This window comes from Columba livia, chromosome 3 (genome assembly GCF_036013475.1).
Source record: "Columba livia isolate bColLiv1 breed racing homer chromosome 3, bColLiv1.pat.W.v2, whole genome shotgun sequence".
Lineage (NCBI taxonomy): Eukaryota > Metazoa > Chordata > Aves > Columbiformes > Columbidae > Columba > Columba livia.
Genome location: NC_088604.1, coordinates 33738597 through 33754251, shown reverse-complemented (window position 1 = coordinate 33754251; position 15655 = coordinate 33738597). Strand labels below are relative to the sequence as shown.

At 36.0% G+C, this 15655-nt stretch overlaps 1 protein-coding gene across 7 annotated transcripts in view; it reads right to left on the bottom strand.

Annotated features, from left to right (window-relative positions):
• Nucleotides 1-15655, bottom strand: part of MYO6 (myosin VI) — a 119406-nt gene that overhangs the window by 33897 nt on the left and 69854 nt on the right. For all 7 annotated transcript variants that reach the window (XM_065056346.1, XM_065056349.1, XM_065056348.1 and 4 more), the window contains 7 exons: nt 11798-11955; nt 10903-10994; nt 10349-10421; nt 7824-7951; nt 6708-6803; nt 4519-4692; nt 831-869 (listed from right to left, as the gene is read on the bottom strand). In XM_065056346.1, the coding sequence (XP_064912418.1) occupies nt 831-869; nt 4519-4692; nt 6708-6803; nt 7824-7951; nt 10349-10421; nt 10903-10994; nt 11798-11955 (760 nt within the window). The remainder of the gene's footprint in view (nt 1-830; nt 870-4518; nt 4693-6707; nt 6804-7823; nt 7952-10348; nt 10422-10902; nt 10995-11797; nt 11956-15655) is intronic.

Genomic DNA, 15655 nt, shown 5'->3' with positions numbered 1-15655 from the left:
ACCAGCCAGTTATTCAGACCTTCCTACAACAGGTGGGAGTGAGAAAACATAATATTACTCCTAGTTTGCAGTGCCTTCTCTCTTTTTCCAGAACAGAGTGAGAGAGATCTGCCAAGGGAGCAATATACTAACGACACGCCCTCAGTCATGGGTTAGCTGAAGAGCGAGCCTGGCACATACTTTCATCCAGAACTGGATCTCAGTTCCAGGGTGTTCTGTGTGAAAGAGAACATCCTTCTTTCAGACCAGCCTCATGAGTGCAGTAAAATCTTTATTTTGGCTACACTGCAGCACCTGCCTCATTTGTTTCCCACGTTTTTCCTTCTGATACCTTCATATTCTAACCAATTCTAGGTAAGAAAAACAAGAATGTGTCCTTACAAGTTCTAAAAAAAGTTGGTATGTTGAACTACATAAGAGAATTTCACAAAATCTCAAATTGCATCACCTAATTAGCAAATACTCATTAGAGGAATCAGGTTCTTTGACCACCTGTGCATTTACAGCCTATCACAAAAGTGATATAAACCATTTTAAAGGCTTTATGGAATCTGAAAACAGAAATTAATAATAATGATCCACCTTACTTCTAAAACCATATCTAAATCTTCCGCAAATTAGTCATCATGATAACCAGTGGGTAAGAGGGTAAGGGTTTTTTTTAAAGTAACTCAACAATCATCACTTGCACAGCAAGCCATTTTGGAAGTGCCATATCACTGCAAACTCTAAAGCAATTATTTATCATATTTATTGTAAACATATTGTTGAGATAATCAATTATGACTTACGTCAGAAAACTAGGAACCTGCATCTGTATATATACTTACAGTGCTGTGAAGCTTTTCAAGAAGCAAATTTAACTGAGTCTGTAAAAGAAAACAGATATTTAAGAGTCTCACCATGACAACTACAGAAACATACACACAGAATAGTGGTATAGCATTACTGCATGCATGATTATTGTTAGTAAATCAGACAGAACTGATAAATCAAATGTTCACACATTTTAACAGACAAAATCATGCAAGTGTGCATGAATGGTCCTAAGGAAATAGCTTGTGTTTAATTGCACAACAGCACTGTATGGATTAGTTACTTACTACAACATAGTTATCAAAAAAATGCAAGTCCATTTGGGAAAATAAATGAAATAATGGCTATGTAATAAAATGATAAAGAAAATGAGACTGACCAGTGTATTCTTTTTTAATTATTGCTGAAAATCCATCAAAGCCCAAATTTAATCTATAACAAGCATGTATTTGTATACTAAATTTTTAACATATTTCTTGGGGTTTTTCTGAAGATAAGTTAACATTTCAGTGAATGAACCTGCATAATCTATTTTTAATTCCAAATTTCCAAATTTTTAATTCTCTGTTGATGAGAACAGACTACAATTTTAAAATCATATTTACTGAGGCTGGATTTAAACACACAGTGATGAGAAAAGACCGCAGTCCTATGATTATATGGAGGCAAATCTACAGGATCACCAGAGACTTAAGGCTATGAGGGAGAACGAGGTACAGTTGCTACTGAATGTAATTGGTAGGGACTTCAAATATTCCAGAACCACATGAAGAAAACAGTTACACTTTCACTTTACAGATGTGTCTGTTTTACCACATAGATCAGTGCTGTGCCAGCCTTTCTAGTTTACTAGCAAGCATTAAGCACACGGGCTGAAGTAAGACAAAATCCTGTATGTCCTAACATATTCCTCAAAATTGAAAGGAACTGACTTTTCACCGATTTTTTTGAATCAGATTTTTTCAGTTACCTTGAATCCAAGAAACCAGATTTGTATGGGCAATATGCGTCACCTGCAGATGCCAGTTGTCCTTCCAGTGGATACTTTTTTTTTTAACTAATCATGGATATGGTTAGAAAGAGAGAAGGAATGCCACAAGAGGCATGACAAACACTAATAACCTCCTGCTCAGTTCCCATTTACACATACCCTTTATATCTACTTGAATATAATCTTTATGTTTTCTTGAGTTAGAAATGCTTAATTTTGGAGGGGACAGCCTAATTTTCATCAATAAAGTAAGTTTCCACTAGAGGCAAAACACCCCTTCCTTATAGTTTGTGATTTGACAAGAAATAAGCCAGAGCCATTCTCAGATAAATTTTACTAATGAAATGATCCTATGAATAAAACATGTTGCTAAAACTACTGCTCTCTGAATTATGACAATTTAATCCACCATTACTGTATTAAGGTAAAATTATCCCAAAGATTCTTGAGTAGATCTGGTGAACTAAGTAATCATTATTTCCTCCACTGATTTATGTGAAAAAAAATTTAATTAGTTATAAGGAAGGGTTGTGTGAAGGACTTTATAAAGAGAAGTCCCTACACCATAATTTAATAATTGATGTAATAAGAAGAATTTGAGACTGACTTACACACTGAAGCACTAAGAATTCCTATTCTTAAAGAGATGAAATTTCTACTAAGATAACAAAACTTATTTTGATGTCATCTGAAGTGAAATTTTCAAGGCTATTAGTGTTCATCAGCAGCACATGTTGTGTCTGGGAAAGTAACACTAAATGAATTACTGAAAGTAACACGTACATTCAAAATGCCATGAAACTTGAAAACACTGAAAGAATTATAGATTAATGGGCCAGATCCAAAGAGGACTTTAGTTATGTTCTAGGTACAGAGGTGAACACCAAAGTCCAAAAGGCAATCCAAAAAGTTCCCCACTCAATTGCTGCTTAACTTATAAAATGCCTCCTCTTTAATTCAGCCCTCCTTGGGCAATGGTATCATTCACATGTCCCCATCCACTGGATGTGAGGTACTGAATCAAAGGGGAATTGAGAACCCAAGTGGAAGAAAGTGGAAATTATCTCAAAGATATAACAGTTGGTTTCATTTGTAAAATGCAGTTATAAAAAACAAGGGATCCTAGCTTCACCTGCAACAGACTCATGGTTGCAAGTGATTGCTGAGCAGATTGCTTCTCTGCATGTAATTCGATTTTTCAGTCTGCCTTGTGATCATGCTCTTTATACTAAACCAATGCTACAGTTTAATTTTACAACTTTTACATAACAAGAAGGAGGAGGAAATAATTGTCAGATCAAAACTCAAGAGAGCAGGCTGCCCAATGCCCAGTTAAATACTCAAACCACTATCTTACAAGTCAGCCTCTGTCTAATACTCTTCCTGGCCCCATCAAAATTTTATTTCTGGCTACATAAGAACCCATCTCCAGAAGAGCATAAGGAGAATCCCCTTTGCCAGACTGACCAATAACTTTGTGCTACGGGAAATACAGTAGATGTAAAACACTGAATAGGACCTGAGGCAGAATACTGTTGCTATACAAAAAGCAAGTGCTGCTACCATATCCTTCCTGTTCTATAGCCTCTGCATTTTTAGAGAACAGTTCTAAACACCAGCCACAAGATACAATTACAGAAGAAGGAATTTATCCTGCAGTGCTGATTCAGCACTTAACCTTGACATGGAGCAGAGATGCAGAAACTCTTCTGCTATTGGCAGCATCCCACTCTACAATAAGGTTTTTGATTGTCTAAGATACCTGCTTTCCCCAGGGACTGCATGAGGAGTCTAGTTAGGAACATGATGTGGAGTTTTAGGTGCCCTAGGTAAGGCAGCATACCAAAAATGTTGCAGCACTTGACCTGAAAGGCATGCAAATCCTTCATTGGATCTGGCCCAGATGCGTTGAGAAGAGCTCTTGCTGAAACTGCAGCAGCTCTACCAACAATAAATCCATGAGAGTGAAAAATTTACCTGCAGCCCACGGTTGTGCCTGCTTTTCATCTCTTAATTCCCCTATAGTTCTCTTTCTAGCCATCCTGAGCTGGAATAGTCCAGCTAAAATAAAACTGTTGAATGAGAAAAGGATGCAGAAAACATTTGGAGAAGACAAGGTTTGAAGGTCAGCTTTACAAGAAGCAGAAGAAAGGAGAAAATGAGGAGAAGCATCAGATTCAGGTATTGAGAAAGCAAACACTCAGTGCAATTAACATCTGTCTGTGAGAGCCATGACTATATATTCTAGAAGAGGAAAAACAGTGGTTAGGTTAGGTATTGAATTTTGAGAATGGTGAGCTGTAGCTAATTGATACATCTTCTAGAATGCACAATGAGGATCAGATGGAAGAACACTTTTCATCATATTTAGAACCCATAAAGTCCACAGAATGCAAACTTTAAAGATTTGAAACATTTTGAGTAATGTCTTCAAGTAATGTCCATATTTTGCAAAATTCTGACTTTAAAATTACTGTATAATCTCTGTAAGGACTATTATGAGACATCTTTTTTGACAGAGATGCATAGCACATAGCTTGAATATACCGGTTTCTTATAATTTCATGGAAAAAAATATCTATTTAAAACTATTTTCTTTGTATGAATCTCAAGTTACCTCTAGTTCTCCCAACCTTAGGTTCTACTTATTTCAGATAACTTAAAAGTGGCATCTATTACAGGAAGTAAGATTGTTTCCTGCATCATGTTACCTTGAATTTGTTTCCCACACTGATGAAATTAAGTTTCCCAGCTTTTTGTTTGGGATCCTTGTTGTTGTTAGTGTTAGATTCAAACAGCTGTCGAACAAACTTGTCCTTGGATTCACATATAAGAGATTCAAGGGACATGTGCAAAGCATCATTGTTTTTTTCCACAAATTGCATCTGAAAAGACAACCCGAAAAATAACAGTACAGTACAGTTATAGTGCCCCAGTTACTTAAGTCTTAAAAAAAATTAAACAATGCTATATACTTAAATAAGAAATCGGCAAGAATATGTGCGGTAAATATTCATACATTATTTCAAACAACTTTTCAACTGGACACATAAAACACTAAAGACAGAGAAAAGATCTTCTTAAATTTGAAGGATGCTGGAATCATGAAACCCAAGGTAAGGTTTAGTGCCTTTTAAGAGATTCATTGTGTTTTTGTCAATGATTATCCTCCTTCTTTCCATTTCTAGCACCCAGCACATCATTACTTGGGAGTTCTGAGCAGCTTAATTCTTCACTTGCTTGTAATATCACTTAAGATCTGTTGTGAAATGGGAGTTAACATGCACACTTTAATTGGTGCATCTACACAGTTTGGAAAATGAAATTAAAAATGGTTATTTTAGTAGTACTATGACTGCATAAGAACAGTTGATTTAATAAAATATATTGTCCCTTCCTACAAACATTACCTCTCTGGTTTATTTAAACTGCTCACTAACTTTTACAAGTTAAGAACAACTGAAATTCAGAGATCAGGACACTAGTATCCAGTCAGACACTAACAAAATTCTCTGTTGCTTTTGGTGCAACTTTAACAGTGACTTTGATGTTTATGAACAGAAGAGATCAAGACTAATTCAAAGAAAATATTAATTTGCCAGATATCCCGTAAGGGGATTTAATGGTGATGAGAATCAAAGGACAAACACGGTCCTCCAAAATTCCCCTGGACTACGAAAACACAAGACTGGAATATGAATGCAGCCAGATAAGTGTTCTCAACACAAATCAGGTTGTGACAACTGTCACAAGTGAGTAAGGAAGAGAAGCATGTAACAGGTGAGGTATAAGGCAGTTACAGTCCAAAAGTTTTAAGGCCCAAGCTAAGTAAGTCCCTCTGAGAGAGGGGATAAATTAAGTCAGGCACATTAGCATAGCTTCTGGGCCAAAACTACGTCATATCTGACTAGCTTTGACAGCAGAACTTATGCACTCATTTCCGGCACCTCTGTTCCTGGAAAACACCCTGAAATATTATTAATGTATCATTATGAAGTACACAGTTAAACATACAGCACTTGGAACAAGGGTGTTCCAACTTTATCTATTGTTTTGATATTGACTCACTCAATGACCTCAGAAAAAAAAGGTAGGTAACTCACAGACTTCAATTTTCTTATCTGTAAAATGAGCTACAGAATGTGCCTACTTCAAAACAGCACAGCAATCATTATCATTCCTGGAGTATTTTGAGGTAATTAAGAACAAGCCCTTAAAGCACACATTTTCAAATGCCAAAAAGAAAAAAAAATCTTTGGAATTAGCTTCCCTCTTACACACTGGATTTACAGACCAGAACAACAAGCATTATAGATCTCGTGTTTATCCTACACTCTTTATTTGAAAAAAATCCATTTTAAATAGTGGCTTTACATGCTTCGAAGTTTTTGTACTATGAATAAAAAAAAGTACAAGTGTTTTGTATTCTTATATGAATGACTCTTGCCAGCAGAAACAGAAAACAAAAAGCATAAAATGTGATTTTTAATATAACATGAACAGTGATTGCATATGAGGATAAACATGCTCCTGAAAAAACTGCTCTTCAGTCTAACACTACTTTTAGATCATGTAGTGTATTCTTCTCCCCAGGATGCAAACATCTGTTGATGTAAGATTTGCAGCAGAACATCAATCAGCCTATTTAATATTGACACCATTACCTATAAACTTGTAATAAACTCTTACAGAAAATATGTCACCAAAACAGTCTGTAATCTGAGAAGTTTAAAGAAACTGTCAATCCTGTCACACAGTCCCAAAATTAGTTTCAAAGCTAAGCCAAATCAACTTCTGAATGTCTCTTCTGATGAAAAATTATATTTAATCTATATACACTGAAAAATATAAAAGTACTACAAAGCATAACAAAAAAATAGTTTTGCGTAAGTAAAATTACCGTCTCATAGCATACTGCTCCTGCAAAATGTCGGATAATAAAGCCTTCATCATCTCTGATATTTCTGTGAACGGCCAGTTTAGACTTTCTAGGAATCTGGAATAAAAAAGCTGAATTACAAAGAAGAATAAAAGAAATAGACTGGAGAGTGAGAAAAAGTTTATTCTTTGAACATCATCATGATTCAGCCAGGAGCACTACGTGTTAAAAATGACATTTCCTGCAGTACAATTTTGGTGAACACTACCACTCCTGTCCAAATCCAAGATATTCCAAAAACCTATTTTCACTCTCCTTCACATCTTTAGACACCTCACATTCAAGATAAAAGTAATCAGGATTGCTAACACCTACTAGTTGATTTTCTTTTTGCCTTAAATCAACAATTTCTACACCATTCATTCCACAGTCTTGTAATATGAATCACAATAGACAGAAACTTAAAATACGTTTTCAGATGGTATATTTTAAAAGGCAAACCACCTAGCTGATTGTACATACACTGACAAGTGAAAACTTAAAAAAAGGTAAATGAATGACAATTTTACTTGGCCTTTGCTTGCATTTTTTCAACAGGAAGATTTTTTTCCCCCAACAGAAGTCATGTACATAAATTGCAATAATTTCCATTATTCTTCCACAGAGTGCTGTATGTTAAAGAATTATCAACAACAAAAATATTTTCCTTGTGTGTTCCCTATTTCTGGATATATTTTCCTGTATCTCTGAAGTGCTGGCTAGACACTCCGTGTGAGATAAGGTATTCTCCAATGCAAGCACCTTTTGAAAGGAACAACAAACCAACTCATGTGATATGAAATAAACTAAATTAAAATGTGGTTTTATTTCCTTCTCATGCATTATGTGTTAACAAACTTCAAACATGAATGAAGAATATGACTTTACTTTCAGCAGGATATGAGAATTGCTGGAAGACTTAAGTAAACTTTTCAACAAATGCAATAACCAAACTTGTCTCTAACAAAATAAAATGGATTGTGCAGACTGGTGTGGTATGAGATTTCTTAGGAAAGGTTTTCATTAAATTGAAGTGTTACTATCAACGGTTCCAAGAACTGTTTATTAAAACAAGACAGACAGCAAAAATAAACCTACAGAGAGTCTGAAATGGTCCTTGTGTTTTTGGTGCACGACTGAAGTAAAATGCTGGTCGCTTGGTTGGGGAAGACGATTTTCTTCATCCAAAATATCCAATATGCCTATTAATTTTGCTTCAATCAAATCTATTAATAAAACAAAATATGTTTACAAAAATGGAATATATATATATATATAACATCATAACAGAAGAGAACTTTAGAAGTTTAAAACACTACTGATCTGATTCTGTATAACAATATCTAGGGAAAACTGTTAACACAAAATACAAAAAGTCACTGCAAGTTAATTCTGCATATCTGAATTGTTGATTTAATTGGTAACCTATACATACTAAGTCCTAAATGTAACACAAGGAATACGAAGGAAAAAGATCAGGCACGGATTGTATGATTTTTACTCTGGGTCTCAAGTTGAATTTAGTCATCCAGTTCCCAAAAGCTGCCTAAGTGTTTCTGTAGTATGACCATAGGTTTTATGGAATAATTGCTTATGTTGTTGGGGAATTTTAAGCTTTTTATCCATGTTTCACCACATGTCAAAACTAAAAGCAAGAAAAAGCACATACTTCCATTCTCAACAGAATCCAGGAAGAAAAATGAGATGCATTTGATTTAAGAAAGGCAGATCAGACTTGAGCATGCAGTGGTGGTTTCACAACTTTTACAAGTCTATTGCTTTGACCTTTCACATACATATACAAAATCCCTCAAAAGCTGACACAGAAATTCATGCTCTTGAAACAACTAGACACAAGAATTTTTCAGCTTTTAAAACTTTCTTATATTATCTGCGAAGCTGTTCTTGCAAAAGGAATTTTTACTACCTCCCCCCCGCCATGGCAAGGAAGAAATGACTAATGCTTGTACTCCAGCAATGCATCTGAACTCTTACCACAGACTGTAAACAGTATGAGGCTACATATATAAAGCATAAAAGAGAGCCCTGAACCAAAGAATTTGTGCTTATAAAATCTAAGCAAACTGATTTAGCTACAGAGCTCACTACCATTCCATCAAAGCATTCTAATGCCCATGTCAACATAATATCCCTCTCTTTTGTGATGGTCATTATTTCTACATGTTCACAGCTGTCACTGGCCTGGTCCAACACTTTAAACAAAACCAAATTTTCACAGAAACCAACACTATTTTTCTCACTCCAAAAGGCACTACAAAATCCTTTTCTCCTGACTATGCAAGAACAGAAAAAAAGGCATATATGCTGTAGTATAACTAAGCAGTAATTTCATTAATTTACTTAAGAATAACTTATACAACGAAGAAATTTGTCAAATCTGTGATGGTGTGTCGTATGTTGGTTGGAATAGCAAAAGGGGACATGACTGAGGGGACTGCTACTTCTATCCTGAGGGAAGGTGCCCCCACCTTTTCTATGGTAGGAAAAGGCAACAACTTGGCAACAATCTCTACAATCTGACCCATTTTCTCACTATGAGTCAGACAGAGACCTCTTGTTCCAATAGGCACCAGGGAGCCTTTTGATCTTGAGATATATTAAAAAAAAATGCATTAAGGGGGAGGCAAGCCCTTTTATAGAAACATGACAGTCTCTAAACTGTAACATTTTTGGGAGCAGGCTCAGGCTCATATACACATTATGAAACATATTACTAAATCACTAGGAGAATTAAGATTCATAGAAGTCACTGTTCTCCTGTTGCTATGCTTTCGTTCCCTCCTCTAAACACCTCCCTGTTGCTTTTCCACAGGGTGGCTGAGAGGTTTGCTTGACAGTAGTTTTTTTTTAGTTAAGTCAGAGGTAGTGACTGTACAGTCCTATCTGACAAAGTGAAAACTTCATCAGAGCTACAAAAACTCAGTAAAAACAGACATCTTGCAACAGATGTTAAATTCTGTCACTCTGCATCCTGTGCTCACCCAGGACTGACTTGTTACTATAAGCAAATCCCTGTAAATGCAAAAGCAAGATGAACTTTTGTTCACAATACACTGATTTGGAGAACACAAGTAGAACACAGAGCGACAAAAAAAAAAAAGGGGGGGTGGGGAGAAAACAAACAAAAAACCCCAACAACATCTTAAGGCTCTGGTAAGTTAGCCTGGGGAAAACTAAAAGCAGAAGTAACATGTACAGCCTGTTGCCTAGAGTTCATTTTGTTTCTTTGCTCATTGGCTCAATAAAGGTGGGGAGAATGCCACAGGACTTCTTCATTCAGGGAATATTTTTCCCCAGGCATCCTCACACCCTTCTTGACTTCCTTTACCCTATTGAGGTGTTCTAATTAGTCTTCTAGAAAAATGCACAAGAAATTCACAAGCTCCAGCTACAGTCATGACACACTGTAGCACAACAGGGCTCTATCACCAACCAGAACCAGAATGTGATCTTAGGCTGGAAGAATTCACAAGGTTGCAACAGTCACTAACAGTATAAAGTTACTAGTGCTACACATATTTTACCTCTTTTGCTTGAAGGTTGCTGGGTTTTTTTTTTCCCAGGACACTAAGGAATAGCATGACATTTCAAGAGGTACATACCTATACAGTCCTGGTTATCTACATAGCGCACTTCATTAACCCCCAGGCCTTCTTTTTGGTAAAGTTCTTGTTCCTAACAAATAAATAAATAAATAAATAAATAAACGTAATGGAAAAGAGAGAAAACCACTCACCATGTATTTTAACCCATCAAAAAAGGGGTTTTTTTAATAAACATGAAGACATTTGTAAATATTGCATGAATCAACACACATTTTAGAAGTTCTTTCCACAGCTCAGTGTATTCCAACTTCACCTCCTTAATGACAAGCCCTTGCAATTAGATATTCTAATTAGTTATGAGATATTGTCCAGTATCTAGATGCTTGATTTTAATGAGTGGTAAAAAAGAAGAAAAAAAAAAAAAGATTGTTGGTTTTCAAAAAGCCATATTCTTTTCTGGCACAACCAGATGTCATACAGGAGGAAACCAGTTTGACAAGTGACTTTTTTTTAATCTGAGTATAATGTGCAAACTTACGGAAAGAATGTGACTTCAAGTATCTCTTTACTGCAAAAATAAATCCTCAAATATAATATTTAATATAACATACCTCTTTCAGAATTCTTTCATTAAAAAACTGTTGCAGTTTTTCATTACAGTAGTTAATACAGAATTGTTCAAAACTGTTGTGTTCAAAGTATTCTGAAAAACAGAAGTTAAACGTCTATGACAAACCCATGTTCCAAGAATGTATATTATATTACATAGTGAATAAGAGAAGCTTCCCAGTGCTAATATTTAAAGATGTGTTCAGATCCATATCTGTTTCAGTAAAATGAAAGCTTTTACAGATTTTCAAGCTGCACATAAGTCAGATACAAAACTACTGCAGCAGAGAATATTTCTAGGACAAATAACAGACAGCTATAATCTGGCAGCAAACCAAAGCAAGATGCTACCATACAGTGAAACTGTACCAACACATCCTCATGCACCCATGTTATAACAGGCTGGCACAGGATATCGTATGTCTAAAGACCTGAAAGCCGAAGTTTCCCCTTTTCACTGTTCTTGGACCACCTTAGCACACCAGGAAAAACATGCCCCGTTCTGAATCTCAGTGAGCTAAACAGGACAAAAGCTTTATGGGAACCATCAACCTCCACCACTTCCAGGGGGTAACCAGGAGCCCAAAGTCCAACTCTGTAGCAGAACTACCTGTCTTAATTCAGAGACTGCATCTGCCTGTCTGTGATGCAGTGATCTTCTCAGGGCTGAATGGGAAAACAGCATGCATATGCAATACCTTTCCTGCTTTTATTGGGTGGCCACAGTAAGTTTCCACTCCACTCCACTACAGGAATCTGAAACCGTTATAACTATGTTTAGTGTCACACTAACACTTGATAGTGTTTTTAGGTCATCAGGGAAAGCTCTAGACCTCCTCTACATTCTTGTATCTCATTAAAATGAGGTTTTATTACTTCTTTTTTAAGTATACTTACCAAAACCAGCTATATCTAGAACTCCAATGAAGAAAGAGGAAGTCTCAAATGGGAAACACTGGTTTACCCTGTTCACTACATGGTCAAACAGATGACTATACACTGTTTTAGCCAAGGCATCACGTGCATTGTTTGCTTGTTCCACTTTCAATGGTACCCTAAAAAACAAAAATACAGATTTTATTTTTCAGACTTCCTTACTCTGAAATACTGAGATTAGACCCTAAACTTTAAAAAGAGCCTTTTCAATTATTCTAAATTAGGACATAAAAAAACCCTGAGCTCTAGGCCCAGATAGGAAACAATCTCACTAAGTTAGACTAACTATCCTACCTGTAAAAAGAAAGAATAATGTTTCATTATCCTCCATAGAAGTGAGATGCAGATGTTTTCTTACTCATTTATTAGATAACTAGAAACTATATTGATAATTGCCAGAGAAAGATATTTAAAATATATACATTCCCATCTCAAAAAAGAAAAAAAAAAATCAACTATTTATTTATGAGCTGTCTAATTACAATAAAACCTATAGTTCAGTTTTGCTCTGAAATCTTTATCCCTATGGGTTCATACGGACTATATTAACTGGTTCATTCGTAGCAAAAGCACAAAAAAGCAGAGATCAAGGAGTGTGTTCTCATGGTGGAAGATGCAATCCCAAAATAAGGATTCTTTTAAACACTGAACGTAGTGGCCTTTGAAGAGATGTGAATTCTCCCTCCCTTATTTATAAATCTTTACTATGCATTGTGACTATTTATTACAAGTCCATATCCCAGTTTAGCAGTTAAAAATAAATAAACAAACAAACAAAAGCCCAACAAAACCCCCCACGAGTCGCAACTTCAGAGCCTATGAAATGTATGACAAAACTGTGGCAATGTCAGGCAAATGTAATTACATATTTAGCTATACATATAATAATATATACTTAGCTATTTCACAAAGTCAGTATGACAGTGACATGCTTAGAATGCCTATATATTTTCAAACCACATTTAACCACCTAGTTTCCTGGATAAATACATTCTACATTTTTTTTTTAACAGCTTTCAGATTAACAGGTGAGAGTACTAAAACTAAAAATGTTACACTGTACACAGTTGAGGAAACACCTGTAGAAGTCCTCAGAATAAGGCAATTCATACAAGAATAAAGCCTTAAGGAAGTGCTTACAAAATTATGTGAGAGAAGGATGAAAAATGAACTTTTGACTTTATGGTATGATTACGAATTGCACTTAGATCCTAATTCTGTTGCCAAATAATTCAAAAGCAAAAGTCCCACCAATCTAAACAGAATCTGACTGCCAAAGATCAAAACTCCATGGATTTTTACTTCTCAACAAAAAATTTAAAGGGGAAAAAAAATTCAATACTTGACCAGACAGCATCAAAATTCCATGCATGGAAAAAAGTCCTACAATTTAGAACAACTATGGGTACACAAAGGGTTTGCACAAAACTGACATACAGTTATATCAAATGTCAAAGTAAATCAAACTAAGAGATTTTTAGAGAAAGATCCTTTGCTAATCAAACTGCTAAAATTTGCAGGGAGGAACAGAGAGAAGTAATGTCAAGATTTTTATCACATCAAGCTTTATTTGTCATGAAGAATACAATACGACGGCTGTATGCCAAAAGCTCTTATGCTTTTCCTAAATATCTCAATCAGTTTGCTTAATAAAATAAATCACTTCTCCCCATATAACTCACTGTATAACTTCTCCCCATATACCTTGCCTCTCATATCCTTGGTCCACCAGTGCTACAATACAATTACTAATAACCAAAGGATAGACTGTGCAGCTAAGGTGGTGGACAGCCAGTTATGGAACTTCTCCAATATGCAGCAAATCAGCGTTTAAACAAACCTCTTATCTGAACTGTTCAAGTAAGCCCTGTGAACAAGGTTCAAGCTGTCACCACTGCAGAACTGCTCTGTCGCCCTCTCCAGGTAGCTTTCTGTACACAGGAGCACAAAGAACTGGTCAGAAGAGGAAAACCTAATGCTACACAGCTGACCCATACTGCATCACTTCCTTGACCTCCCACGATTCACAAGCACTACACTAACTCAAATTTATTATTTCTGTATTTTTTCAAGGATGCTATTTTTAATGCAGAAACGTGAGACCGATGTAGATCACTTTCCATTGTGACTGGTAAGTCAGGGAACCAGAGACTCCGTTCACTAAGGACACATGCAGCTACATTACATTAGATAGTAATTAGCTTTAACACACAATCTTGTCTTCCACTAAGTATCTCCTGACTTATCTTAAGGTAATGAGCACTGACAGAAATCTTATCTTATAAATAGAAGGAAGGTACCTTTACATTCCATTCTGATACGTTTAAGAGATCAGAATTCTAATTCCCACATGTCAGCTGCAGGCCTATTACATAATACAATACAGCAAAATAATTTATGCTTTCAATTTATATTTTTAAACAACACGGCAGTCGTGCTTGTAGAGCATGTATTTATAAAATTGTCCTGTTCTTCAAAAATAACTAATTCTGCCATTATTGAGTAGAAAACCTTATTGTTATTTTAAATTTCTTAGTATGCAGCAGAAAAACATGGAAAGAAAAATGTAACCCTGCAATGCATTTGCACAGCTGAAAGTACAGAACCACAAAACAGTGCTGAAATTACACTGAGACAGGAAATCCAGACGAGCCCTATTACAGAACTGACATTCAGAATGAGTGACTTCCTTCCTATGAAGCAGCTTCCCTTCAGCTCCTCCTTTCCTCTGGTCTGCACACTGACAAAGGAATCTCTTTTCCTCCTCCTCTTTCTTATCTGAACAGGAAAAGATACATTTTCCTTCCTCCACTTCACCTTCTCCCTCTCTCCTCCATTCATCCCGTATTTGTAAGGAACAGGGAAGAAATTTTTCAAATTTCTAAGCTATTTGGTAAGGCTGCAACAAAAAACTTTGCTTGATCTTCATACTAATTTCTTGAGCAAGGTTTCCAGTGACCCACAGAATCTCAGGTCTAGTGGGAAACACTCTCATGGGCTGGATTTATCCTGTGGACAATTCCATGCATTCCTCCAACATCTTCCAGAACAAATCAAGTGCAATTAAAATACGTATAATGTGCCCATGGTTGACAGCGATTAAGGAAGAGAGAGAGCAGGTGAAGCAATACCTATCAGCTACCCTCATGCAATATGGTTACTGCTGCACATATAAAACAGCCTGAATGAAAGAACCCTACCTAGTGAAAGGGCTATGTAATTAAAGAATATAAAGAATACAAGAAACACAATCATAATTTGGGAAAAGTTAAAGTTCCAAAAACTGCAGAAAAACATTTAGAAAAACACAATGTTTTCCAACAGAGGCCCCAGTACCATCACCAACAAGAAAATGAATTTTGGTAGAAAACATACTCCAAAAGAAGCTGGAGGACCTGGAATGACTTAAGTTAAATTTTTCACGGTTTAAAATTATTTACTTTGTGATCAGAGTCCTCTTTGAAAGTCTTAACAGAAAGGGAGAAGCTGAATTAAAGAGCACTACAGTGTATCTAAGGTGTACCAGATTTTGAATACTAACACATATTTTCTCTCTGTAAACACACTTTGCATGGATGGCACAAACATCAGCCAACAAGGTGATCATTATGCTCTTTGAGGGAGACTAACAAGGACAGAAAAATGTAATGAAGCTGTCGAGTCTCCCTGGCAGTCAACTGCACATTAGTATTTAATAAAATCCACAGAGATAGCATTTAGCATCACCCTCCTACTGTTCCTTGTTGGCTCCATTGTGCCCAGCAGAACAAAGCCTTTGTTATACTCTGAGCACAGTGACTTCAGCCGAGCTATTTATTC